This window comes from Leptonychotes weddellii, chromosome 10, assembly GCF_054177405.1.
Source record: "Leptonychotes weddellii isolate Sample4059 chromosome 10, ASM5417740v2, whole genome shotgun sequence".
Taxonomy (NCBI): domain Eukaryota; kingdom Metazoa; phylum Chordata; class Mammalia; order Carnivora; family Phocidae; genus Leptonychotes; species Leptonychotes weddellii.
Genome location: NC_138378.1, coordinates 115,662,910 through 115,688,632, shown reverse-complemented (window position 1 = coordinate 115,688,632; position 25,723 = coordinate 115,662,910). Strand labels below are relative to the sequence as shown.

Sequence of the window (25,723 nt, the reverse complement as noted above, 5' to 3'; positions counted from 1 at the left end):
TGACGAGGGTGAGGGTGGGATTCTCACACATCCAAGAACTCCAACTGTGCCTCCACCTCAGTCTGCTCTGCCCTCCCCCTCCCAAAGCCTCTCACCTGACAGGTGGTTTTGTCTGTAGGCTAGAGCTCTGCAGGTAGGAAGTTGCCACATAGGTCAGTTTTGCCGCCCCCCCCCCCCGTACTAACAGAAGGGCCACAGAATTTGCATAGGATTCTCAGTGCTCCTTCTCCCTCCTTATTTACCCGTGTTTCCTTGTTATGATTTCAGATGCATCATTAGGTAGTGTGTGGGGTAACTTTTCTCTGTATTTGCTTATAGATATTAAAGCTTCGATGTTTGCTTAGGGTTGCACAATTTTCCATTTTTTGAGTGTGAAGACTCTTCTGTGCCTTGGTTCCTTTTGTGTTTCTCCTCTCCCTGCCCCAGGCTCCTTCCCTCCTTCTGTTACCCTTCCCCCCCTTCCCTCCCTGCTCCTCTCCCCTGCACCCCACCCCAATTCTATTTCTTTTCTTTGAACAGGAGTTCCTTCAGGTTACTTATCATCTCCAAGATTTGAATTTGTCGTCTTTAGAATGGGCTTCATAGTATCGCTCACCTGACCACCAAACGAGTTAGGCAAGGGAGCATGCACAGAGCCTTGCACACAGTAGCTGGACAGTGAATGTTCGAGTTCTTTCTTCCTCTTCATTGTTCCGTCCACATTAGGCACTGTCTACTCTAACTGGTGGAACCCTCTGGGCTCAGGGTGCCAATCAGCCGTCAGGGGAGCGGGACAGGACCTTGGGAAGGTAGGGTATGGATGCCTCCATCATTTCTTTTGATCATTGAGCATGATTCTGTAGAGACACCATGTAAAACGGGATGGACTTAAAGCTCCTTTCTGTGTGCCTTAAGCTCTTTAGACAGACATCTATAGAAATAGACATTTGTGATGTTTCTAATTTGCAGCAACTTTATAGACTACCCTGAACCGAAAGTAATGCAAGGGTCTCCAAATGTGGCTAGTAACCCCTCATTTGTGTATTGAGGGGTCAAGGCTTCCTTGCATCAGGTCAAGGAAAAAGGCAGACACGAGGACCCTGGAGCCCCTTCTGACCCGGGCTGTTTGGGGGGGCTCGGGCTATCTGGCAGCTGACCTCTTTCTCCAGCACCTTCTCTGTGCGAGGCTAATTCTGGAGGCTCATTTCCCCAGGCTGGAAGCAGGGGCTGGCCAAGGGGCCCTGTGGTCAGGGATTATTGCTCCCAGCAGCAAGTGTTTAATGGTTTTCATTTACTTGTATTTGGAAGAGGAAAGGCTGAGACTTCCTTACAATAGAGGCAGAGAAACAACGTGACTACTTGGCCCATTTTACGGTCAAGAGGGAAACCAGAGCTCTCTCAGGGCACGCCCATCTTGAAATGGCTCTGTGCCCAAACAAGGGAGGCTTTCCTAAGTGCGTCTTGCGTCTTAAGTCAGAGCGCCCTGTGAGGTGGTGGCTGGCTTGTGAAGCTGGGCTCACAGCTGGTGTGACCGCGGGCATCACTGTAATGTAGCACCAGCTACTTACCGCTCTGTGGTCACGTTGGCACTGGCATCTGCTGGGATTCTTTAGTCAAATGCTACTTTGAAAATCAGCAGTATGGTAGATGAGAAATATATAAGGATATAGAAGTACTGAAGGATCGATCTCCTTTCCTCCCTTGAAGAGAGTTTATACGTCTCTTTTCTAACATCGGTAGGCTCTTTGTGCAAATCCATCTGGTATCCATCAAAAAGAAACCCTCACATTTTAAAAGTTGAGTTTCTAAAGGCCACAGTCATGATTATAACCCAATAAAAACTAGAAATAAGTAAGACTAAGGGCATCTGGATGGGCTCAGTTCGTTAAGTGTCTCACTCTTGATTTCAGCTCAGGTCTTGATCTCAGGGTCATGAGTTTGAGCCCTGCTTTGGGCTCCATGTTGGGTGTGGAGCCTACTTTAAAAAAAAAAAAAAAGAAGGCTAACTTCCTGCCCTTCAATCTTGACTATTTTGAAATTAAAAATGCATTCCTGGATAATTAACCCTATTAAGGAGGGAATCAAAAGGGGGATTTCTGTCTCAAAAGAAATGAAAAGGAGAACACTTTATACCAAACCTATGTGCCGTAGCGAAAGAGACATCCAGAGGAAAGTATGTAGCCTGAAATAGCTTCATTATTAAAGGAGGTGGAAAATAAAGATGATTTTAAGAAGTTTGGAAAAAGTACAACAGATTAAGCCAAGAGGAAACAGAAAGCTAACTTTAATGAAATAGAAAATAAATGGAAAACACTAGGAATATAAATTTAAGTGCTGCTCCTTGGAAAGTGCTAAACATAGAGGTTTACCACGTATCATCAGAAAGAAATGTCTGAGCAAGGATCTGCACCTTCACTCAACGGAATATGATGCGGTCATGACAGTTATTTTAAAAGCATTTGTAAGAGGATTTGAGTGAAATGTTCATGTCCAGTGAAAAGTGCAGAATCAAAAATTTCATTTATAGAATGATTATAACTATGTGAATATAATCTCCCACCTCCCTCCTGTCCCCAAGTTGTGAAGAAAATTAAGTCTGGAAAGAATACATCATCCTAGCATGGTGCGAATGAGGTGTTGATGCTCATGACAACACAAAAGGACCTTGAAAACATTGTGCTTATCTGGAAGAAGCCAGTCACCAAAAGACCATAGATCATAGGACTCCATTAATAGGAAATTTCAAGAGGCGGCAAATCTACAAAGGCAGAAAGTAAATTAGTGGTTGCCAGGGGCTGGGGCGGGGGGGGGGGTTGGGGGATTAAGGAGTGACAGCTTAAGGGTATGAGGTTTCTTTTTGGGGTGATGAAAATGTTCTAAAATTGAACGTGTGATGGTTGCATGGCACTGAATATACTAAAAACCATTGAGTTGTGCACTTTAAGTGGGTGAATGGTATGGTATGTGAACTGTATCTGAAACTGCTACCAAAAAAAAAAAAATCACAGTGGTTATCTTGGGGGATGGGACTATCAGTGATTTTTCCTTTTGTTTGTCCACTCTCTTCTGTAATTTCTAGATTTCCACGTTTTCCAGGTGTAATTCTACATTACTTGTATAAAGGAAATGGTAATCTACAAAAACACTTTAAAGGAAGAATGTTAGCTTTTGGCCTTTTAGCAGAAAAGACAGTGATGGGAAATCTGCTAGCCTACCTTCTGAGAAGGTGCGGGGAGGTCTTGTAATCCTACAATCTGGAGATGGTGGAATTGTGAGCCGCCATCCCAGACATAAAGTGGCGCGGGGCTATTCTTCTGTAAAGTCAAGGAAAATAAACCATCATTTGTCTGAGCTCTCTTGGGGGCGGGATCGCATCTCAGGGAAAAGGCGGGGCGGGGTGGGGGGGGCGCGGTCTGTGGAACCAGGGATGACGAAAGAGCCGGGTTTCCAGCGCAATATGCGAAGAGGTGTCAGCCTCGGCTATCTGAGTGCTGAATTAGAGAAAGCTGTTACTTCGGTAACTTCCTGTCATTGCCCAGCACTAGCTGGTGCTGAGAGCCGCCCTGTCCTCTCAGCCGAGCGGGGCGATCCACGGCCCTTCCCTGGCCCTTCCCTCCTTGTGACTGGTTCACATCTGCCTTTGGGCTTCGGGTGCAGCGTCAGTCTTTTCAACTGACGCTGAGATGTCATTTTAAATAGCATCCTCTGTCGTCCTTTCTGAAGATGGGAAACTCTTATGCTGGACAGCTGAAGACGACGCGCTTCGAAGAGGTCCTGCACAACTCCATCGAGGCATCCCTGCGGTCCAGCAGCCTGGTGCCCCGGCCGGTCTTCTCCCAGCTCTATCTGGAAACAGAGCCACAGCTCTCCGCCCTGGAAGGTAGGAGATACGCTGGGGTAGGTCCTGCGTCTGGTGCAACTCCTGTTGTAACAGAACAGGGAACTCGCTCCTCTCCCCTCTGTGTGGAAGAGTCTAGGAGAAAAGAATTATTAGAAAAAGAAAGGTGCACCTACCTTTTTCCTTGGCTAAGACTAAGTTTCGGCCATAAAGTTACAAGGAATGCAGTTATTCATTGGATAACAGGGGGAAGGAAGAGGGCTGCATTGGATTGTCGTGAACTGGTTGTTACTGATGCTCTCATTAGAAGGTTTGACTTTCTCACTTGGGTAAGTCAGAAATTTTAACATGCTTTGGCCCTTGGTGATATTTTTTTCTCTCTGTCCCAGGATTCATGGCCATATCTTTGCAAAATAGTCTCTAGGTGGTCTCTCTTTGTGGTCGCAGATATAAGAGCCCTCTAGAAACTTTGAAAAAAACCAAGAACAAACCCTTATGAATTGAACGTGTGCCAGGAATGAATGAATCAATTATATTCAGGCATGAGGACAACTTTAGGATTTACTTAGCTATCCAGAGAGTAAAATGGTTGTGTTTTCAATCTTTAGTGTGTCTCTTTAATAGCCATGTGTTTTTTATGTCAGAAGTAACCCCACAACAGTCCATGGAACTTTTGGTCAGTTTATGCCTTCCACTGGAAGTTCCCTGCAGACTTCACTTCGATATTGAAGGCAAAAAGTCCCGTTGTTTGAAACAAAAATAAATCAATTAAGGCATGTATGCAGTATGGCAGATCCTGTATTGGGGTAGTCAGCATGTGTGTGGGTCAGTGTGTGTGTGTGTGTGTGTGTGTGTGTTGGCAGGGTGTGGGGATGGCTGGCTGGGAGGGTTGCACATAAGGGAAAATGAGGCACAGAGCTGCTTGTGTGGAATCTGATAGTTCCTTATTCTAGCAGGGGCACACAGTTCCTTGTGTCCATCTTTGAAACATCCTTACAATGTTAACTTTACAAACAGCCACAGTAAAGACCTGAAAGAGCTGGATGAGGGTCTGGGAGAAACTGGACCATGCTCAAAAGCATGAATTAGGAAAACCAAGAATTCTCTCTACATATCGAAAGCACGTTTTCCAGCAGGGGAAGCGTCACTGCAACACAGGGAGGAGATGAGAAATGAGTGGGGCATACAGCCTGTGTTTTTGGCTAGCTGACAGACTTATGTAAAATGCATTAAACAGTCAGCCTTAGCTACTTTCAGTACTGAAAGTCTTTGTTGCTAATGATAAATTAATGATGGTGACAATGATGACTTAGTCCATGTGAATGGCACTTTAAAATCTACAAAGTTCTTTCCACCTGCACCTACTAAAGTGATTAAACCCCATGATTTGGGACGCTGGGAGATGGGTTTGCTTGCAGGTTGCAGTGTCGAAGGAGTGCCCGAGTCAGGGAGTTGCACCCTTAGCTTTGGCAGCTCTGTGATAGAAAGGGGGCAGCAGGTGGTTAAGTAGGCGGGTTTGGGGGTGGTGTGGTGCTCACCTGTGGGGAGAGAGGGGGAGTGGAGAAAGCCCTGGGAGGTTCCCTGCCAGCTTTTCCTTCTGCCTAAGATCTCTGCGGACTACCTGGGAGGCTGCATCTCGAACATCCTGACTTGTTAGGATGCCTTCCCCTGCCAATAGGGCATTGGGCAGGTGGCACTTTCCGGGGACAGCTTTGAGGCATCCCCTTCTCATGCCTCCCGTGTTGAGTGCTGCAGGCACCCCGCCAGCTATTGGTGCAGCCCCCCTGTATGAAAACCAGAGCAGACCCTCCAGCTTTTCCCGTTCGTCCGCAAACAGAATAGAGAAATCCCGAGGGGCAGGAAGGACAAAGGAGGGGTCTGGTGGGAAGGGGAACACTCTCTTTTTTAGTTTGCTGGATGTCACCATGAACTGAACACACAGCTCTCCCCCTGGATTCTGTGTTATAAAACTTGGCGCCGATGGCTTGTCCTGGCCACACCTTGTTTTGTCTGTCTGTCTGCCAGGGTCTCTTACTGCTGTCCTTCCTCAGACAATTACATTAAAGATGGTTTTTATGGCCAGGCTGCTGGTATCCTAAACACCCCTGGGTCTGTTAACATCTTCCGTGTTCCCGAGCAGGGGCCTTATGACTTTGTTCCCTGGATTAGAGGTCTTACCACACCTCCTTCCAGGGGAAAAGGCTTTTATGGGCTATTTACTTTTTTTTTTAGTTTTTAGAGAAAGACCAAACAAAACAAACCCCACTCCAGCGTTTTGAGATAAGTATTAATTAATTAAACAAGATGCGGTTAATTCTTGCAGCCTCACCCTCCTCAAAATGTCATGTGGTTTCTTCTTGTGGAAAGGAAAGAAAATTTAGCTCTGCAGAGTGAAGAAGTGGGACGGCATCTCTGGGCGTCTGTGTTTTCGTGTTAAGGTTCTCAGCTTCAAATCCGGTTGGTCTTGTCTGACGCCGTGGTAATGCCCCGCCACCCCCCCCCGCCCCCCCCGACCTTGGCCAGCAGTCTGGTCTGGTCTGCTCCTGGCTGTAATAAGTCTCCTCACCCTCGCCACTGCCTGACTGATCCCATCAAAGGCCCTGGGATGTCTGGTGTAGACCTTTGATCTTTGAGGTCTGCTTTCTCATCCACTGGATTCTGAGCTCTTTCTTTGACTTTCTGAGGCTGAAGGACCTCTTTCATTCTTTCAGAGACTCTGAATTCCTCTTCCATTTGGCTTTAGCAGAATAACTGCAGACAGGCATTCCTGTGTGCCCTCAGAGCTCCAGGGTCTCTGAGTTCTTGCTTCTTCTTACTCAGACTGTTGGGGTCTTTGCCCTTCCCTCCCAGCCTCTGGAGTCTCGGCTCCAGGAGGAGAGTGGGTGGTGCAACCGAGCACTCTGTGCCGCCCACTCCGTAGGTGGCCGCAGGACAGTCCCAGCCCCCATGGGGCCCTGTGCTGCGTAGCTGGCGCCTGGGGTCTGGGCGGGACTCTGTCACTTAGGCTAAAGCCACTCTACGCCTGCATTTAATGGCAGGAAGGAAGCATCTGAAGGAAGCTCCGGAGTTTAGCCCCACCACCTCCTTGTGTGCTTCCTGGGTAATCTTTTTATGGTCTTCCTGCCACCTTGGTGTACTCTAGGCTCAGAAAGACGAGACACCAGGGTTCTTCACTTCCCGCTCTGACCTACCCAAGGTCATGGGCATGAACTGGCTTAGAATGTTCAGTTTCTTCTGCCTCTTGTCTCATGGGCACCTTTAAAATGGTGGCCACTGTACTGATTAAATCACATCAGGAAGACTGCAACGCTGAGGGCCGTATTCCCCCACATAGACTATAGCAGCTCAAAGTGGCCCTATATAACCACCTCATTTTAAAGATGTGGGATCTGATGCACAGAGAGGTTAAGTAACTTTCCTGTGGCCACACAGACAATGGCAGGCTTGAGAACTGAAGCTTGAGTTCCCTGATTCCCAGCCCCTCTCTTTCCACTGCACACGATTCCATCACTAACCTAGAACCACTTAACCCACTGGATGGACGGAGGGTGCGAGAGCCGAGGAAGAGGAGGTAGGAGAAATGGGAACATAGAAACGAGCACTAAAACAGGAGGCAGAGAAACAAAAAAGAAGAAAAACTGTCTTCCAGCCCAGCCCATTTAAGGATGCTTGTAATGACCCTATTCCATGAAGAAGGTTGCATGCTAGTTACTAAATGACATTTAAACCTGGACAAGTTGAGAAGGATTTTGGCCAAAAATGTCTATTAAAAGGAGTTAGGATGATACTTCCATAGCCTGGGAAATTCATTTAGATGAACCCCCTTCTTGAGCAGTGCTGGGTAAACAGGGCCCGAGGGTGTATGCCCATATCAGCTGGGCATGGGTCTCCCGGGCACTGCCTCTGCACGAGCATTTTGTGGGGTGCCTGGGTCACAGAGATGAGCAAGGGCAGGGACCCCACTCTCTGGGAGCCGAGAGTTGTGGGGAACGACAAGAAGCTCTTTTACCGCCACGGTGGAGTAGGGAGCAGTGGGATTTCCACGGCCAATCCCTGGCTCTTCTGGCCAGTTCCATGTTTGCCAGGACTCCTAAAATGCGACTGCACTTAAAAAAAAAAAAAAAAAAAAGTTTCCTAAAGTCATAACATGCTTGGCCTTGTTCTGGAATGGCACTTTGTGTGTATGTGCCAGATTTGGGTGTGTTTGTATTTCTAGTCCTGTCTATGCATCCACTCTTCCCTTGGGGATAAATAGACACATAGAGTTTATATGACGGAGAGGCAGTTCACACTATATTTTGTATTCTAAGTGAAGCCGGATAGTCAATGGCAGAACATCAGCTGCAGGACATGGGCCTCACATGCACCTGGGAGCCTCCTGGCTGTGCTTCTTAGCAGGTCACCGAAGAGCTGTGGGCCAGTTATCGGGTCCCTCTCTGTAAAATGGTCTATATCTTAATCTTTGGCACCTCCCGCAGAAAGATTTTTGGAGTGCTTCATGTGCCATTCTTATCAACCAGTTATGTCTGTATTGAAGCCTCGTGCGTGAGCAGACTCGGGCAGCTCTGCTGGATGGAAAGAGAAGGAACCTGAATTTGAAGTCACGAGGCCAGGCTTGGAGCCTGAGTCCGTGACCTTGGGAAAGTCCTCTGACCTCAGCTGTCCCCTCTGAGCAGAGAGAGGCATGATGCCTGACTCCCAGCGTGTCTGTAGGGATGGGTTAATTATTAAATGGCTGAGACTTGCTGACCCCTTGCTTCTGCTTGTCTCCTCCCTCCCCTTTGCCACTTGTAGGTGGTAGCCGAGTGGACAATGAGGACGAGGAGGAAGAGGGAGAAGGGGGACTGGAGCCCAACTGTCCCCCAAATCCCTACCAGATGCACCCTCCACCTGAAGGCTGCTGTACCATGGACGGTAAGGCTGGCACCTGGGCTCCCCCGAAGCCCAGAGTCTGCAGCTGTGCACTGGTGGGTCCCCTGTGCCCCTGGCCCCTGGCTACACCACCCCGGGGACTGTCAGGCTCACCAACCCTCGGCGCTCTTTGGATAGCTCAACTTTACAAATGGATTTGGGTCCAACGGTTCATTTTTCTACATTGGTTGTTTGGAAACTAGAATATATTTCCCAGTTCGGGTCTGCTTGTGCTGACGTTTCACTCAGACTGATTAGTAAGAATAATCTTTGTCCGCGATCGTAATTTACTGTTGAAGAAGGCAGATATGTGTTCTCTCAGGAACCCTGTAGAATCAGTATGTTACTCCTGTTGCAGTGTTGAGGAACCAAGGCACAGAAATGCCAGGTGGGGGGGCACCTTGGTCTGATGATAAGAGCTCATGCTCTGCACTCAGAGAAACTTGGAGTAAACCCCTGGCTCTGTCATTTACTAGCAGGACAGACTCTCTGAATGGTGTACGTTCATCTGCCCTGTCCCCATACCAGCTGAGTGATGTCACTAGTTAGTCAGTTAATTCACTAATGATTGGGGCCCCCACTCTGGAAATATGGAGATAAAAGGTACAAGAGCTCCCAGTTTAATGGAGCTATGTAGGTAAGCAGACACTTTGCACATGACGTGGAAAGTGCCGACAGGGTGGGCTGGGCAAGCAGGGGTGCTTGGGAGCACAGGAAAGGTTCCTTACGTGGGTGGAGAGTTTAGGGAAGGCTTCCTGGAGGAGGTGGCCCGTTATCTGGGTTTTGGAGGATTAGCAGGAGTCTGGGAGAGGGTTGGGGGAAACTGGGACATTCCAGACAGAGAAACAGCATGTGCAGAGGCTCAGGAGGGTGAGAATATAGGCCATCTGGGGAGCTGCTAGCAGCTTATTTAGGTAGGGGTCTGAGGTGTGGCTGGGCAGGGCTTGGTGCAGTGGTCAGATGGGGTGTAGAGGTCCCAGGTGCCCTGTGTGTGGGCCTGGACTTGACCTTGTGCAGGATGGCGGCAGGGGAGGCAGTCAGCCCTCACCGGGGCTACTGTTCCAGGGAGAGAGAAACCGGCACAATGGCTCTTCATGAGGTAGGACTTCTAGTGTCCACATGTTAAAAGGTCACCTAATTAAAGAAGGAAACCGTGAACTGTCCAGTGGTCATGATAGTGATTTTCAAAGAATTCTCCAAGTCAGTGTAGTAAACACTCTGTCCATGGCCTATTTTCCTCCAGCTCTTCAGAAGGAAGGGCCCAGGCCATGTAGGTAGAAGGCCTGTAGGGTGCTTGACCTCAGCCTCAGGACTTTGCTTAGCTTCCCTAAGACAATGAAGGGGAACCACCCCAAGCTGAGGGGTGGACCTGGCTCCATCCCGGCCCACCTCTTAGCAGCTCTGAGCAAATCATGGAACCTCTCTGAGCCTCGATTTCCATCTCTGCAAACTGGGGGCTGAATCGCTTCCCCAGTGGTGATGCAATGAGAGCTTTTGCAGAGCTTGACCTGGTCCAGTGCCTGGTGCGCAGTGGATACTGGCTCCGGGCCTGCCAACCTCCCCGCCCTCAGGGTCCCTTCGTGGCCCTCCCCCGGGGGCAGGTGGGAGACTCTGGACACAGGTGCTGTAGATGGTGAAGCAGGTGCATGCTGGCGGGGTCTGTTCACACTGTAGAGTGTTGGCAGGAAAGCCTTGGGACCGTCAGGGTCATGTTAACTCTCATTGTCTCAGTCGGTAACTAAGGGTGGAACCGACCCAGGAGATGGGGCCGAATGTGCCCTCATCCAGGAAGACCTGGGAGAGGACCCCTCCAAATAAATCTCAGCTGTTTCTTTCCTTTTATTTCCAGATATTTTAGGGCACTTATTATCCGAATGGGAAATATATTTAAAAGCTCTAAAATACAAAATGTTCAAAAGGGTATAGAGTGCAAGCCTCCTTGATGATCACTCTCCTTGTGTCCTGGTCCCAGTCCCATCCCCAGAGACAGCCAGCATTACCAGGCTCTGGCTCTTCCTTTGTGACATTTGCCTATTCCTCATACATGTGAGAAATGCAGGGTGTAAAATATACCACGTTACTCACAATTTCTTACGGATTTATCTTGTATACATTTTAATTGACCACCACTTGTCTACCGTTTTTCCTGCTGAGTTTCACTTGTACATGAATATTATATGGTGACACGATAGTCTTCAGAGAAATTAACATGCAGCAAGTGTCCTGAGTAAATATGGTTATAATTTTATCTCTTGGAACTAATTTTAAAGTCAGCCGCACGCAGAGGTGAGGTTTGTTCCTGACAAGATCTGGAATGTCCTCCCTTTGCCCATGCAGAGCCTGGTTCTGGGGAAGCCCCTTGGCGCGCATGTGAGCCCTGTCCATTCCTCCTAGGGTTCTGCCAGGCGGGGAAGGACCTGCGTCTTGTCTCCATTTCCAGTGAGCCCATCGACGTCCCTGCAGGCTTTCTCCTCGTGGGGGCCAAGTCCCCCAGCCTGCCGGACCATCTCCTGGTGTGTGCCGTTGACAAAAGGTTCTTGCCCGATGATAATGGGCACAACGCTCTTCTTGGTAAGTCCCTTCTTTGCGGTTCCATCTGCATTTGGGGCAGGGACAAGGGAGGCCTTTGGGGGTGGAGGAGCAGGCCGCCTTTGGGGGCCTCTTCATCAGCCGGTCCTGGCTGGCCCTGTTTGTGTTTTTCAGTTGGCTATTTCTGTGTGGAACTGGAATGTAAATGAGATTTATTTTAAAATGTGACGAACTTCCTATAGAGAACCTGTCCTTTAGAATTAACTTTTTTGGATGTTTGTTCGTCACACCTTTTCTAAGTGCCTACCTGTGTCAAGAATAGGATACAGACCTGTCCTGGGTGGTTTCAGAAGCCATCAGACATGAGGTGGAGGGAGAACAGGGCCGAGTATGTGTTCCTGCTTGCAGAACAGTCATACCTTCTCCATAAAGTAGGGAGTGATTCCCACACATGCTCTTGGCTGTTCGGCAGTCTGGCCCCTTCACCAGGCCTGGTGTCTCCTTTGGAGGAGGACCAGGCAGGTGGAAGGGCCGTAATGATCCGGTCCAGATGTAGCATCAGGAACAGTCTTCACTGTGGAACATTTAAATTTCGCGCTTGAACCAGCCCCCAAAGCTGAGTAGGTACATGCACGTCAGTGGTATTTATTAAGCACAGTATATGTCTGAGGCATCACGTAAAGGACCCGAGGGGAGGAGAGACGGAGGGGAGGACAAGAATGGAGCCACAGAAAACAAAGAAATGGTTCCTGCCTCGAGGAGATGCGGCGGTGGGTTAATGCTGGGAAGCAAGGCAGGTGAATGTGGGTTGCAGGGACACACACAGCTCTGGGACAGTGACCCGAGAGAGAAGAGGTTCAGGCCGGTGTGGGCTTATCGTCACTAGTTCTTGAAAACAAGAATAATCCCAGAAAATTCACTCCGCCCGAGAAGCTCATGGAGTCCTTCCGTCTTAGGTTTAATTTGCTCATCGAGCCCACTCAGGATGCAGCCTGCTGGTAGGACAGTGCTGGTGACTTGGTCAGCGTTTGATCTGGTGGCAGCCGGGGCTCCAGCTGAATTCCACCACTTTGTGACTGTAAAGGAATTGTGAGGGCAGTAAATCAAGGAGGTTCTGGGTCTTGAAAGGTGGAGACAAGAATCTTTCAGTGCATTGGCCGCCAGCCCCCAAACAGCTCTAGCTCCTCAGGGGGCCAGTGCAGAGGAAGTGGGGTCTTTGTTAATTGCTCGCCAAAAAGCCATCGGAGGTGGGTAACGAGGGCTGGTTGGTAATAACCGATGCTTTCTTCTTTTAAAATAACTTTATGCTCTCAGCTTGTACACTTAACACTGTTTAGGTTTCCTGCAATTAACCCTGATGGCTGCACAGGGCCGGGTGGCCCTGCAGCCCTCCCCGGGGCCTGGGCTCAGTGCTTTTTAGTGATCTATAAAATGGAAGCTGTGAAGCATCTTGGGGGAAGGAATGGCTTTAGCTCCTAATTTATAATCCCCCCCCAATCTATAATGAAGGGAATCGTGTTTTAGTGACTTTGAATCAACCGAGGGATTTTTGTCTGAGAAGATGAAAATCTAGGTGTATGTTTCCAGTTGTTGACGTAATTCATTGAAATTGGCTGACAGCTAAGACGGAAGAAAACACTGAGCTAGACTGTTCATTTTTTTCCTTTTAGTGTAAATGAGTCCTGTGTTTATTCAGCAGGCAAAGCATTGAGCGTTCATGGAATGTAGACCCCGGATGGCAGGTGGGCTTTCAGTTCAGCCCCGGGGCCGCAAAGTCAAGTCCAACCGGCTCCTTCCCTGGGGGTTTGTCACCTGGTACGAAAGCTCAGGCAGACAGGGACTCAGCTCAGAGAGCTGCAGAAATAAAGCTTAAACTACATCTCCGTGCCGCATGCTGTAGCTGGGGGGCTACGGAAGGGCGCACTGAGCCCCGGTGACGGGAAGGGTGTCTCCGAGGGTGTGGTGTTTAAGCTCGGCCCTGAAAAACCAGTGGCGTTTTGCCAGTCAGAGAACGATAGCAGCTAAACATTAATAGCAGCCACCTTACTGAGCACTGACCGTGTGTCAGAAACTGCTCAGTAGGATCACATAAGCCGGCGCGGTGGGTACCTTATTATCTGGCATTTGTATATGAAGAAATAAAGGCACAGAGAGGTTAAGCGACTTGCTCAGGGTCACCCAGCTAGTAAATGGCAGGTCCTGAATTTGAATCCATGTGCTCTGGCCCTGGTCTCATACTCCAGAGGACGGGGTGCTCTCGGGCAGGAGGGGGGGCCATGTGCATGAAGGAGGATGGTGTGCTGGAGAAACAGGGTGGAGACTGGGTATGGGGGCTGCTTGGGCCCCACTTGCAAAAGGCTACGGTGCCCGGGAAATCTTTTTTTTTTTAAGATTTTATTTATTTATTTGAGAGGGGAGAGGGGGGAGGAGCAGAGGGAAAGGGACAAGCAGACTCCATGCTGAGCAGGGAGCCCTACACGGGGCTCGATCCCACAACCCTGAGATTATGACTTGAGCCGAAACCAAGAGTTGGATGCTTAACCAACTGAGCCACCCAGGCGCCCCAGGAAGTCATTTTTAAACTGTCGAAGTAGAGAGAAGACTCTGATAGTATAATGTATCTGTTTTGTCTCTTCAGCAGTTATTAACACAGTTGCATTTCACTCCTAACTCTCCCTTCTCTACGTTCTGAATTATTTGGAAGCAAATCCCGGACCTGTCATTTCATCTGTAAGCATTTCAGTGTGTATCTCTAAAAAGTAAGGGCTTTTTGTTAGAAATCCTGTACCATTATCATATCTAAAACATGTAACAATCATTCCATAACATCAGGTATCCAGTGTGTTCAAATTTTGTCTTACAGTTTTTGTTTGTTTGTTTTTACAGTTGGTTTGTTTGAATCAAAATCCAAACAAGACTCTCCCAAAGCATTTGGTTGACCTGTCGATAATTTTCTCTTCTTGTATAAGCCCCTCCTTCCTAGTTTTCCCTTAACAGTTTCTGTGTTTGGAAACGTTCAAATAAGATGATTGCTATATTTTTAACTTGCATTTTAGAACGATCTCTTGGAGCTCACATGAGCAACTGATTTCTTTCCCCACCCCCCTTCCCAAGGGAGAACTAGAGGCTGGGGAAGTAGTTCTGAGCTTTATTGTAGGATTCTAGAGAATCCCGGGGTCTTGTTGGTTATGTTCCAAGCCTGCTAATGTACCGTCAGCATTAGGCCATCTTTCCGTGCCCATCGTCCCCATTCTGTTCCTGTCTCATCTGAACCCCGACTCGGCCCTTAAGGCTTTGCCTGCCGCTCGGGTGTGGCATGTGCCCACCTATGAAGGCTCCATCCTTAAATAGAGCTCGGAGCCCCTCTTGAGGTCCAGCCTCACCTGCCAGGCCCCGTTGAGCCCTGCCTTGCCAGGAGGTCTTCCCACAGAAGGGAGAGCCTGGCTCCGTGGGCACGCACAGCAGGTGCCATCTGGGCAGACAAGCCCGGCTAGACGGGGACCTGTGGGGGCAAGCGATGGTGCCGCCGTGTGTGGTCATGAGAGACTCGATGTTATGGACAGTCTCTTGTGCTGTAGGACATCGAAGGAACCGTGTCTCTCGACTCGATGTTTGTGCCTGGGAGTCTGAGGATTCGGGCTGCATCCCATGCTCTCTGTCTTCTCAAGAGATTATCAACTCCCCAGTCCTGAGGCAGATTTCCAAAGAGAATGGCTCATTTTATGCATCCTTGTGAAAACTTTTATTGCCTTGCAGACAATGTCGTGAAAAATTAGAATTACCTCATGTGTTCAGCTGGGGTGATTTCAGCCATTTCCCCGGTCTCCTGGGACTGGTTGGGAAGCCGTCCTGCGGTTTTCTTGATCAGCCCCTTCCATGGTCCCAGATCACCTCTCCGAAGAGCAGTCTATTCTCCTGGCCAGAAATTGTTGCCAAAGCAGGAGAACGCTTTGCTTGCTGCCTCCCTAAATATTTGCTGGACCCAGTTCCCCCTTCTGAACCACAAGGAGGGGTTCCTGATGGTCTGTGTTTCCCAGCCCTGCGTCTGAAAGGGAGCTGAGGTTCCACAGCCCACGTTACTCATGGAACCAGGGCCTGACATCCGTGTAGCTGCTTCTGGATGCCCACGCTGGCCTTGGCATGGCGCTCCTGGCATCCCACAGCCTTGCAGTCATTCTTGCCCACCCATCTTTTCAACAACACTCGGTGTTGGAAGATTTCTCGGGGCCTCATTCTTTGATGGCAGTTGAGCTGTGCATATCTTAAGGCATCCAGGTTGGAGACAAAGGCATAAATAAAAAACAGTAGGTTATTATTTCAAAGAATATGCAGAAATCCTAAAGTGTTCACATGGATCGTTACGTTGTTTCTCCTGCCTTCCCTCCCGATATTTACTGTCTACCATGTGTTGGACGCTAGTCTGTGCACATAAACGTACATGTACACACACAGCCCGCACCTACGTGCACTCACACCATGATGCCGGTGCTTTGGGGCACAGGGATAGTTATGGGGGAAAAAGACGTGAATTTCGATAAACACAAAAGAAGAAGTTACCATGGTCTTCTGAGCAGTATAAAGAGCATTAGGAGGGCGCCTGGGTGGCTCAGATGGTTAAGCGTCTGCCTTCGGCTCAGGTCATGATCCCAGGGTCCTGGGATCGAGTCCCACATCGGGCTCCCGGCTCAGCGGGGAGCCTGCTTCTCCCTCTGACCCTCTCCCCTCTCATGCTGTTTCCCTCTCACTCGCTCTCTAAAAAATAAATAAAATCTTTAAAAAAAAAAAAAAGCATTAGGAGGTTGAGAACAGCAAGCTTCAGCCCTTTGGGTCAAGGAAAGCTCTGAAGAAGTCGACATTTGAGTTGGGCATTGGGTGACAGTGGGACACACACAGGTGGGGCTTCTGTAGGAAGGAGCATGAGCCTGGAGGCAGGAGGGTGGTGGGAGTGGGCGGGGGGTCCAGTTGGCGATTTGGCAGAGCAGAGTGGGGAACAGGAGTGGAAGCTGGAGATGGGGGTTGGGTAGGATTCAGGGTGGCCTTGGATGTCATGTCTGTGGGTCTACACTCCGTTCTCGTGCTAGAATGGAGCGACACACTGTCTGCATCCACTTTGGACTCTTACATAACCTCTCTGGTTCTCAGGCTTCCCCAAAGAAGGTTTTGCTGTCCCGACTGACTAGTTGTTATGCCAGTAAAGCTGAGTGACCTGTCTAGAGGACAGCAGATGACCAGAACGTCCCTGGTTCTCTGTGCACGTTCATTCCCTTCCTGTCCCCTTAAAAACAAGTAAATGGAGAGCACGGTGTTTGACATTTCTTGGTGCCTTGTCTCTTTGCTCTGGTGCTCAGAGAATGGATTCTGGAAGGTTTCAACCAACCTGTACCCATCCCGTGGCTCGACCAAGAGACTTGTCCTTCTTTCTAAGGCCTTTGAAGGAATATTAAATTTGCTTAGAGTAAAAGAGATCAGAAAATCCAGTAAGTTTCTGTAACGTAGATGTCTCGTTTCCCCGTGGAGATGTGGTGAACCTTCACTAACATGTTATTTTGAACGTTAGCCAGAGGCCTCAGGAATACCCTGTTTAGAAAAGCAGAGTTTGTGCACATGGCCATATGGCCCTCCTGGGCAAAGTCAGAGTGACCTTTGTAAACTTGCAGTCCCTGAATATGACAAAATAGATTAGTCTCAGCTTCAGGGGCTCCCCTACCAAAGGACTTTGTACCATAGAAACCAGACGCACCAGTGGGCGAAGCGAGGTCTTAAGGAGGGCTTTCTTGAGATGGTGGGTGTGAACACCAGCAGCTGTAGGGGGGAAAGGCAAATCAGCCCGTTTCTCCTCTGTGAGCCAGCGGTTCTGAGGATGGTTTGATTGGACTCGATAGTTCATAAAGCTCTTTTCATGCATACTCTCTGGATTTTAACTGTTCATAGGAGGTAGTTTTGTCATGGGGCAGCCTTTCTGGAGCCTCACAGCTGGTGGGAACCTCAGTCCCTCCCCAGGAAGGCCCATTCGGGCCTCAGCAGCGGGACTCCGGCACGGTGACGGCCAAGCTCTTGCAGACGGACTCCGCTCCCTTGGCTGCTGGGCCCCCAGCATTCCCTTGCTGCCATTCTGGCTGCACCGTGGAGCTCCTCATTTCTTTTCAGCAACTCATGGGATCGGGGTGTGATCTGGGGCTCCCAGGAGGTCTCTCAGTGTATCCTAGGGTCGAGATTCTGTGACTGGAGGTAGGGACGTACCACCTTGTTACAGGTACTTGATCAGTGGGGACAGTTGAACACGACAGTTCTTGTCTTGTAAAGTTTGCTCTGTGTAACAGGCTTTAAAATCTGCCCCTGGGGCAAGTTCAGTCTTCCAAGCTTGCCGGGGTGGGGCGGGGCGGGGCGGGAGTTGTCCGTGACTAAGTCTTCTTGGTCCTTCTTCTGTTTGAGTCGAGGTCATACTGACCCCTGGCCCAGCATAAGGTGCCAGGGACATTTGCCTTGTGGAATTTTCTGGTTGGTGGCACAGAATGAGGATAAGAGTTTCCATTTTTTTTTTTTTTTTAAGATTTTATTTATTTTCGACAGAGGGACAGAGTGTACAAGCAGGGGGAGAGGGAGAAGCAGACTCCCTGCTCAGCAGGGAGCCCGATGTGTGGCTCGATCCCAGGACCCTGGGATCATGACCTGAGCCGAAGGCAGACGCTTAACCGTCTGAGCCACCCAGGCGCCCCTCCATGAGGTCTGTATTATTTGAAGAGGATATTGAAGGTAAGTTGGAGACATTCATGGTTTGTTTCCTCCCCCAGGTTTCTCTGGGAATTGTGTTGGCTGTGGAAAGAAAGGCTTCTGTTACTTCACAGAATTTTCTAATCACATAAATCTTAAGTTGACCACTCAGCCCAAGAAGCAGAAACACCTGAAGTATTACCTGGTCCGCAATGCACAAGGGACTCTCACCAAAGGACCTCTCATTTGTTGGAAAGGCTCAGGTGAGCGCTTGGGCTTTGAGCAGGGTTGGGTGGGTGAACCAGGGGGTAGGGGTGGGGGTCTTCCAAGCAGGCCCAGGTGCCAGGCAGCAGGACTTTGAGGAGAGACTGCTCTGCAGGCATGATTGCAGGCCAAAGGTCAGCCCATTTCCTGGGCTTCTCTCCTCCCTCCTGTCTCCCCGTATCACCCATGGCTAAGTCATCTATGGAGGGAAGAGGGCGGTGGTGGGGGGGATGGATTTTCAGAGGCCCAGCCATAGGTGGTCCCTGGTCCCTGAGATACCCCCCCTCACCCAGTTGTGGAGGGACATGTCCCAGGAGGGGTCTCTGCGAGAACCTTTTGTCCCTCACTTGTCTGCGTTGGCTTACTTCTGGTCGCCTGGCCTCCCCCAGCCAGCTGCTGTGAAGAGAAGGAAGGGCTTCAGGAGGGGCTGGCTCTGGGCATTCCTCCCCACCCCTCTCGTCTTCTTAACATCACTTGATAAGTATTTCTTGAGCTCCTGCTGTGTGTCAGTCATTTTCTAGGTCCTGGGAGTCAGTGGTTCTTCCACTGTGGGACCAGATAAGAGTCTGTGATCGCTTGCTGTGACCAAGTTCCTCATCAGCTAGATGCACCACACTGCTGGGGTCCATCTTTCTGGCAGAGGGTGACTTTCAGGATGGAGTGGGGGGGAGCCGGGTGTTGGCTTTTCCTCTCCTTCTGAGTAATAGTCTGTTCTTTCCTTGGACTTGAAGGGCAGCGATGGGGTGACTCATTTGTGTCATCTCAAATGCTCACGATGCCTCCCACTCCTGATAATCAGAGCTGTCCCCCCGACAGATTCCCCTGGCCTTGGCATGGAGCACCCCTGCCTCCCCCTGAAGCAAAGCTAGGAAGGTGTTGGCACCACTTGAGTTATCTAGGTATCTAGCTCTCTTGTGGGACAAACTCCAGTCTAGAAAGCATTTCAGAACCGGCGGGGAATTGGTTTTCACCCGTGCATCTTGCCCCCTTAGAGTTCAGAAGCCGGCAGACCTTGGCCAGTACTTGCTCGAGTTCCCTCTTCCCGCCCGCGGAGAGCTCCGGGCCTCTGGCTGCCTTCTCCAGCGAGCCCGTTCCTGGACCGACGCCGAGCATCCCGATGGGAGCCCAGCCTGCAGGTGAGCGGTGGGCGGCGAAGTGCCAGAGGTGCTGGATCCGTGGGCCTGGCGTGTCCCCCGCATGTCCCCAGTGTGTCCCCGGCATGGCGGATCAATGAGGCAGCCACACATTCTTCAAGATAAATAAGAGGCGTGCTTTGTCTTCTTTCCCAAAGTGCCTTTGTGTCTCATCTTGAATTTGTAGCAGTTTTCGGCACAGCGTGCTTTGTTTTTCATTCGGAAAGATGTCCTTCGTTCCTGTTGGCTACGGAAAGTGATCCCCTTGGTGGTGGTGTGGTCTGATCAGCATGATTCAGACACAGGGCAGCTGGCTTCAAAACCATGCTCTGAACCCCCTCATCATGCCACCTCACCCACAGGAAACGTTTTGTGCTACCCCCGACTCTGGAGTGCCTTCTAGACCATTCTGGCTGATGTGGGCATTTAAGCAGTGCAGTGAGAGTCTTACTGCTCAGAAGAGCAGTACCCCCAGCTTCCCCCAGCATTATCCTCAGGCCCGGGGAGCCCCAGGCCCCGTGAGCAGCCTGGAGCTGGGTGACTGCAAGCCTGACAGGTTTCCCGAGCATGTTCGGTACAAGCCTGAGCTGGGAGGGGGAGGGGGAGGAAGGCGGAAGAGCCTTGCGTGCACCCCTGGGATTCAGGGGCCCCCCCTGGCTCCTCAGGTCTCCCTGGTCCTGCTTTCACCCAGGCCGTGCTCATTGGAACAGGAGTGTGTGTGCGTGTGTTTGTGTGTTCTCAGCAGGCAGAATCACTTCTTGGCGTAAAGCACGTTTATAAAAATGGAAGAAAAGTAATTTCCTGCTAGCTGGGCTCACGGAGCGTCCTGTGAACTGACTTTGCGCCCCCCCCTTCTCTCTCTCTGCTGCCAGGACCAGCCTCTGAGCACCCCTCGCTAACGGCAGCCGTGGGTCCAGCTGTTCTCAACGGCAGAGATTCCCCGAAGCACCAACAGCTGGTGAAGAACGACCTGTCGGCCATGCCGCGGCCCTCGGCGCTAGGTGCCATTGCCTGTCCAGGGGGGTCGCGTTTTCCTCCGGGCCAGGCTGTTGTGGGGGTTGCGGGAGCCACCGTGCTGGGGCCATGGCGCCTCCTGGAGTTGGTGTGGCATAGAGGGCGAGTCAGGACCAGCCAGCAGGTGCCTCCCGAGTCTTGGAGGCCATCCAGGCCCCAGTGCTGGGTGGGACCGCAGCTTCGGCCACCGACTTGGGTGATGGGTGTACGCCAGGAAGCAGTGGGCGGCCAGTCGCCTGTGGGCTACGCATCAGGAGGGCTGTAGAGTTCTGGAGAAATAGGGGGCAGCGTGGTGTCAAGGGAAGAATGTGGGCTCCCAAATCAGATAAATGTGAAATCGAAACTCAACCACGTCTCTTATTAGTTGGGGGATCTTGGACAAGCCTTCTGACAAATCGTTGCCTCATCTGGAGATAAGAATTGTGCTCTTAGGGCAGCTGAGAGGGTCAGATGAGGGGCTGTATGGAAATTCAGGGCACCTCTGGAGGGCTTCCTGGAGGAGGACAGCTGAGCTACTACTTACAGTTGGGGAAGCAAGCGAGATGGTAAGGGAGGGAGCATGGGAGAGGATGAGGAGGTGAACGAAGGGGTTAAGCAGACCTTCTGCTAGAGCTGAGGCCATGGAGTCTGACTCTGGGCTCTGTGCTTGCCCCTCCATGCTCGCGGGAGCCATTTAGTGAGCCAGGCTTCCCTCTCTCCTCCTCCATGCACACAGCTAAGTGGATTTGGGGACCCAAGACTATCCACTGGCAGCGCCCGTAGCAACTGTCCAGCCCCACACTCTGGTGGAAGAGGAGCGTGAGGCCCAGAGAGGCAGCCCAGGCTCGCCCTGCTTCCGTCACGTGGCCAGCAGAGGACTTCCCTGGTGGGAGTCTCCCTCTTAGTTGAAGGACCAGTGTCTTTTCTGACTTGGACCTGAGACTCCCCAGGCCTAACCAGCGTGGAATCCAAGGTCAAGCCTTTGTCCCTCCTCCTGCAGAAGGAGCCCCAGGCGGGCCCCCACTTTTCTTCCTGTGACTGTGAGGTGCTGAATTTAGGGTGGCCAAGGACCAAGCCTCTGGGACTGTGACGGCAGACCTGACCTGTGACACCTGCCCTGCCCAACCTTCACCCAAGCAGCAGGGGACGAGGGCCTTGCTCTGGTGAATGAGGAGCGGTGTGGGAAGGAGAAAGCCCCCAAGGTCCCTAGCAGCACTCCAGCCCTGCTGGAATCTGGCCCCAACCAACCTGTCGACCCTCATTCATTCCCTGCTGTTTCTGCTCAAGACCTCCACACTCGGGCTGTGTGGGAGGGTTCAGTGCCCTCCCCGTCCTGTCTCTACCCCGTGGCCATACATCATGATCTCCAAGCATTCTTCCCACCCCGCGGCGAACCGCAGCTAACCGTGCCTTTCAGGACGTAGCTCAGGTGTCCCCTCCTGCAGGAGGGCTCCCTCCCTCTCTGGGATGCCCCAGGTGTCTGTCTCCCTTGCCCGGCCATGTGTGTCCTACAGGTAGTGAAGTTCCCGAGAGCAGCGTCGGTGTCCTCCCCATCTCGGGGCCCTTGGCGCCCGGCTGCCGTGGATGCTGACTGAATGGAGTCGTTTTAACAGCATAGCCAAAATGTCACAGGTCCTGGGCCTTCCCGCCCGCTCTGGGGAGAGAGGAAATCAGGTTTAAGAAGCTGTTTCTGAAACTACAAGAGGTCTTGAATATGGGCTTGAGGGCTGTGGCTCAGTGGTTCTCAGCGGAGAGGTACTGCCCCCTGGTGGGGGCTGTTAGCAGGTGCCCAGGATCCTTCCTTGGTGGTCCCACACTGGGGGTCCGGGTGCTCCGTGTCCTGCAGTGAGTGGTCTGCATAATGAAGAATTGCTCACCCAAAGTGCCAGGTAGTGACCCCCTCCCCAGTACCGGGAGCCACCGCGAGACATGGTCCACATTGGGAGCGCAGGGACAGCTCCTGGGGCCGTCACTTTGGCAGAGTTGATGAGCTGAGTCCACACTAAGGGCGGCTAGAACTTGTGTCCCAAAGGGGAAAATATGTGTAGACCTTCCGTCCTTAGTGTCGAGGCCCAGCGCCTCCTTGGTAGTTTAATGTGGTTTTCGGGGCGCTGGCATCTTCATGCCTGTGGGAGGGCTTCTGTTGGCACTGGAGGACGGATGTTCGGGCAGTAGAAGCTGTGGTCTGAACAGAACGGCCGTGATCGTAGCTGCCTCCCACATTGCCGGTGGGGGGTGGTCGACGGAGCCCACCTGCTTGAAAGCTCTGTGTAAACAAAGTACCTTGTATTTTAACTTTTTATTCACTTTATTCTTTTCTGATCAGTCTAAGGAAGAGGTGAGAATAACTTTATTACCTTGAAGAGACTCTAGAGCAATAACCCTCAAACTGCAGAGCACTCAGGCATAGCCAGGGCGCCCAGAGTAGTGGCAGTTTTCTCCCTCTTGTTTCCAGAGATCCGGTTCTATAGGTCAAGGCAGGGCCCAGGAGCGGGCAGTTTTAACGAGCCTCTGCTGTTTCCGTCCAGCTCCTTCTCAGACCACATTTACAGAAACGTTGCTCTAAACTATGGTTTTCAACCCCGGTTGTGAGTTAGAGTCACCAGGGAGCCCGGGGCCCTCACGATGCCCGGGCTCCCCCAGGTGCTGGGTTTTGGTTTCCTTGGGATAGATAGGCTTGCGTCCAGGCACGGAGAGATTTAAAGCTTTCCCAGGTGAGTTTATCATGCAGTCATAGTTGAATGTATAGCTCTAAACGTCGGGGAAATTTTGTGTCAGATTGCTAAAAAAAATATGGTAACCGATCCTTGATGTTTTGAACATCAAGCACGAGTCACGCACATGCTGTTATCTAGAGTGGGCAGAAATGACTCGACAGCAGCAGCGAGCACCGAGCACCAGCTTCTGTTCCCCTTGATTTTTTGGTCTGAGGCTAGCGGTCAAGGCTAGGGTGGGAGTGGAGCACAGATGGAGCAGTACTGCCCCCCAGTGGTGAAGCTGTGATGGTGGATTCAGTGGTTGGTTTGCAGAAACGCATCCTCTTACTGGAATGTTCAGAGGAGGACCCGGAGGAGGATGTGATCTTGGGGGCTGCCAGTCAGTGGGCCCAGACTCTGTGCTTTATGGGCATGCTCTTTAGTCTTTATCAAACCACCTTTCACCGTCAGGTTTATGATCCCATTTTAAAGAATAGGGTGCCGAGGCTCAGAGATAATGCTCAGCACTTGGGTGGTTTGGAATGAAATGTTTACTGAAAGGGACAGGATGTTTCCTCACGCCCAGATGCTTCACTAAAACAGCTAAGAACCATTGTAAAGCTCTGATGTTTAAAAATTGCAGGTGTTCTCCAAATCAGGGGAATGTTTTGAAACTCGTCCTTAGTGACAGTCTAATCTGTACTCTGAATGTTGTCTAGGTATCTTATCAAACTCCGGGCCCCCCAAAAAACGCCACAAAGGGTGGTCTCCAGAATCTCCATCAGCTGCAGATGGTGGCTACTCCCAGGGTGGTGGGAACAGAGCTAAGTATGGTAAGTGACAGCGACCTTGCCAAAAATCCAAGACTCGGGGGCTGGTGGTGGTGCTGGTGCTGAGGCCCGGGGTGGGTGTGTGCACGTGCACACCGTGTGAATTTGTGTGAATTGGCGAGGATGTTCTAGGGGGCAGACTTGGGTATGACCGAAGGGTCTCTCATATGTTGGAGCTGCACAGCAGAGCCCAGGGTCCTTGTACAGCAGTAAGCTAGCTCCTTGACCCTAAAGAAATTTAAAAGGGGCTTGCCTGTCACGTGGCAGAGAGATTGAAGAGGAGACTGTTGTTTGGTGGGGAAGGTTGGATCAAGCGACCTTAAAGATGCTTTGACCTCAGGAATCTGTGATTCCAGGACTCAGATGTTCCCCTAAGTAGGAGTAAACATCAGGCTGCAGCAGATGTGTAGGCCGGCCTGATGTCGGGTCTGCCAGAAAGGGAGGCCTGTCCCACGCATCTTCCTAACATTCTTGGCGTGTTTCTAGAGAGTGCAAGCATGTCCTGCGTGCCCCAGGTTGGCTTGGTGGGACCAGCTTCGGTCACGTTTCCTGTCATGGCCTCCGGAGAGCCGGTGTCCGTTCCTGACAACTTGCTGAAAATATGCAAGGCCAAGCCGGTGATATTTAAAGGCAAGTATAGCAGTGGGACAAGTGGTGGAGGTCAGGGAGCCTGGAGGAGTCCGCAAGGAACAGGCAACAGGCTGAGGCCAGGGGTGTCCTCCTGAGAAAGCTCTAAGACCCCGCCCAGGGCAATGAAAGAACAAAGCAGACCAGTCACTAGCGTAGCCCCTGATCAGATGCCGAGAGTTCTAGAGCTGGTCACGGTTTTCCACAACGAGCCCGGGAGAAATGATTCGGTTCCATGATGTCCATCTGTTCGTTCATTCACACGTTCATTCACGCATTCGTTCATTCAACCTCACTGAGCTGCTGCCCCATGAACAGGCCCAGTACGAAGCACCAGGGATCGGAGATGGATCCATCAGCCCCCTGCTTCAAGGACCCCTGGTCGGGCGGATGGTCCTGTTGTCACCCTGGGCCACTGGTATATTTTGACTATGAAATCTGACTTTAGGAAAGGAATGTCTATGTTCACCCTGTGGAAGCATAAAAGAAAACTAGATTCGATCTGTTTTGTGACAGTTGGTGTCCATCGTATGCTGCGTGGAGGTAGATGTTTTGCTCAGCTAAGGAAGTCCCTCTCCAGTGAAGCAGGAGATCTTGAAATGTGAAGCTTGGGTGGGACTTGTTTGATGATGGTTTTCGCTGGTCCCTCATGCTGGCCTATGATAACACACACGCGTGCATTCCGATCCTTAATTAAGTTAATACTGTATTTGGTATCGTGTTTGTAGGAAGAGAGGAGAGAGGGTGGTGGGAGAGTGGGAAAGAGATCTTACAGGCAGTTAAGAACTAACAGAGGCACCCCTTTTTCCTAAAAAACCAAAAGTGGACAGGGTATTTAGGAATAAGGGTGCAAATCTGGGTTTTGGACTGGGCATGAGACAGGGCCAATATCCCATTGGGCCCTATTAGCTGATTAAGGTGGAGGTCAGCATGCAGCAGCATTACCTATGTTCTTCGCATGGCCATCTCGTGTACGTGGTAGGCCCTGAGAACACAGTGATGGGAAAACAGAGCACGGTGATATGGGCAGCACCTGCACCTGCACCTCCCCCGAGCCAGAAGCCCCAGGAAAGTCGGGGTGAGGGTCCAGCAGACCTGTGTCTAATGGCTAACGACCTCAGATGGAGACCATCCTCCTTGTTCCTCAAGTTCACTGCACTTCCTGGGGCAACTGCTCTGTTCGAGCCATGAGCTCTTTGTAACATCCTTGCC

At 50.9% G+C, this 25,723-nt stretch overlaps 1 protein-coding gene across 1 annotated transcript in view; it reads left to right on the top strand.

Moving 5' to 3' along the window:
- Positions 1-2,852: 2,852 nt before the first annotated feature.
- GREB1 (growth regulating estrogen receptor binding 1) overlaps positions 2,853-25,723 on the top strand; it is a 71,504-nt gene continuing 48,633 nt past the window's right edge. The window contains exons 1-8 of the mRNA XM_081797182.1: positions 2,853-3,859; positions 8,612-8,731; positions 11,123-11,299; positions 18,049-18,231; positions 19,225-19,368; positions 20,238-20,366; positions 23,774-23,887; positions 24,371-24,514. Coding sequence (XP_081653308.1) covers positions 3,703-3,859; positions 8,612-8,731; positions 11,123-11,299; positions 18,049-18,231; positions 19,225-19,368; positions 20,238-20,366; positions 23,774-23,887; positions 24,371-24,514 — 1,168 coding nt within the window. The 5' untranslated portion in view covers positions 2,853-3,702. The remainder of the gene's footprint in view (positions 3,860-8,611; positions 8,732-11,122; positions 11,300-18,048; positions 18,232-19,224; positions 19,369-20,237; positions 20,367-23,773; positions 23,888-24,370; positions 24,515-25,723) is intronic.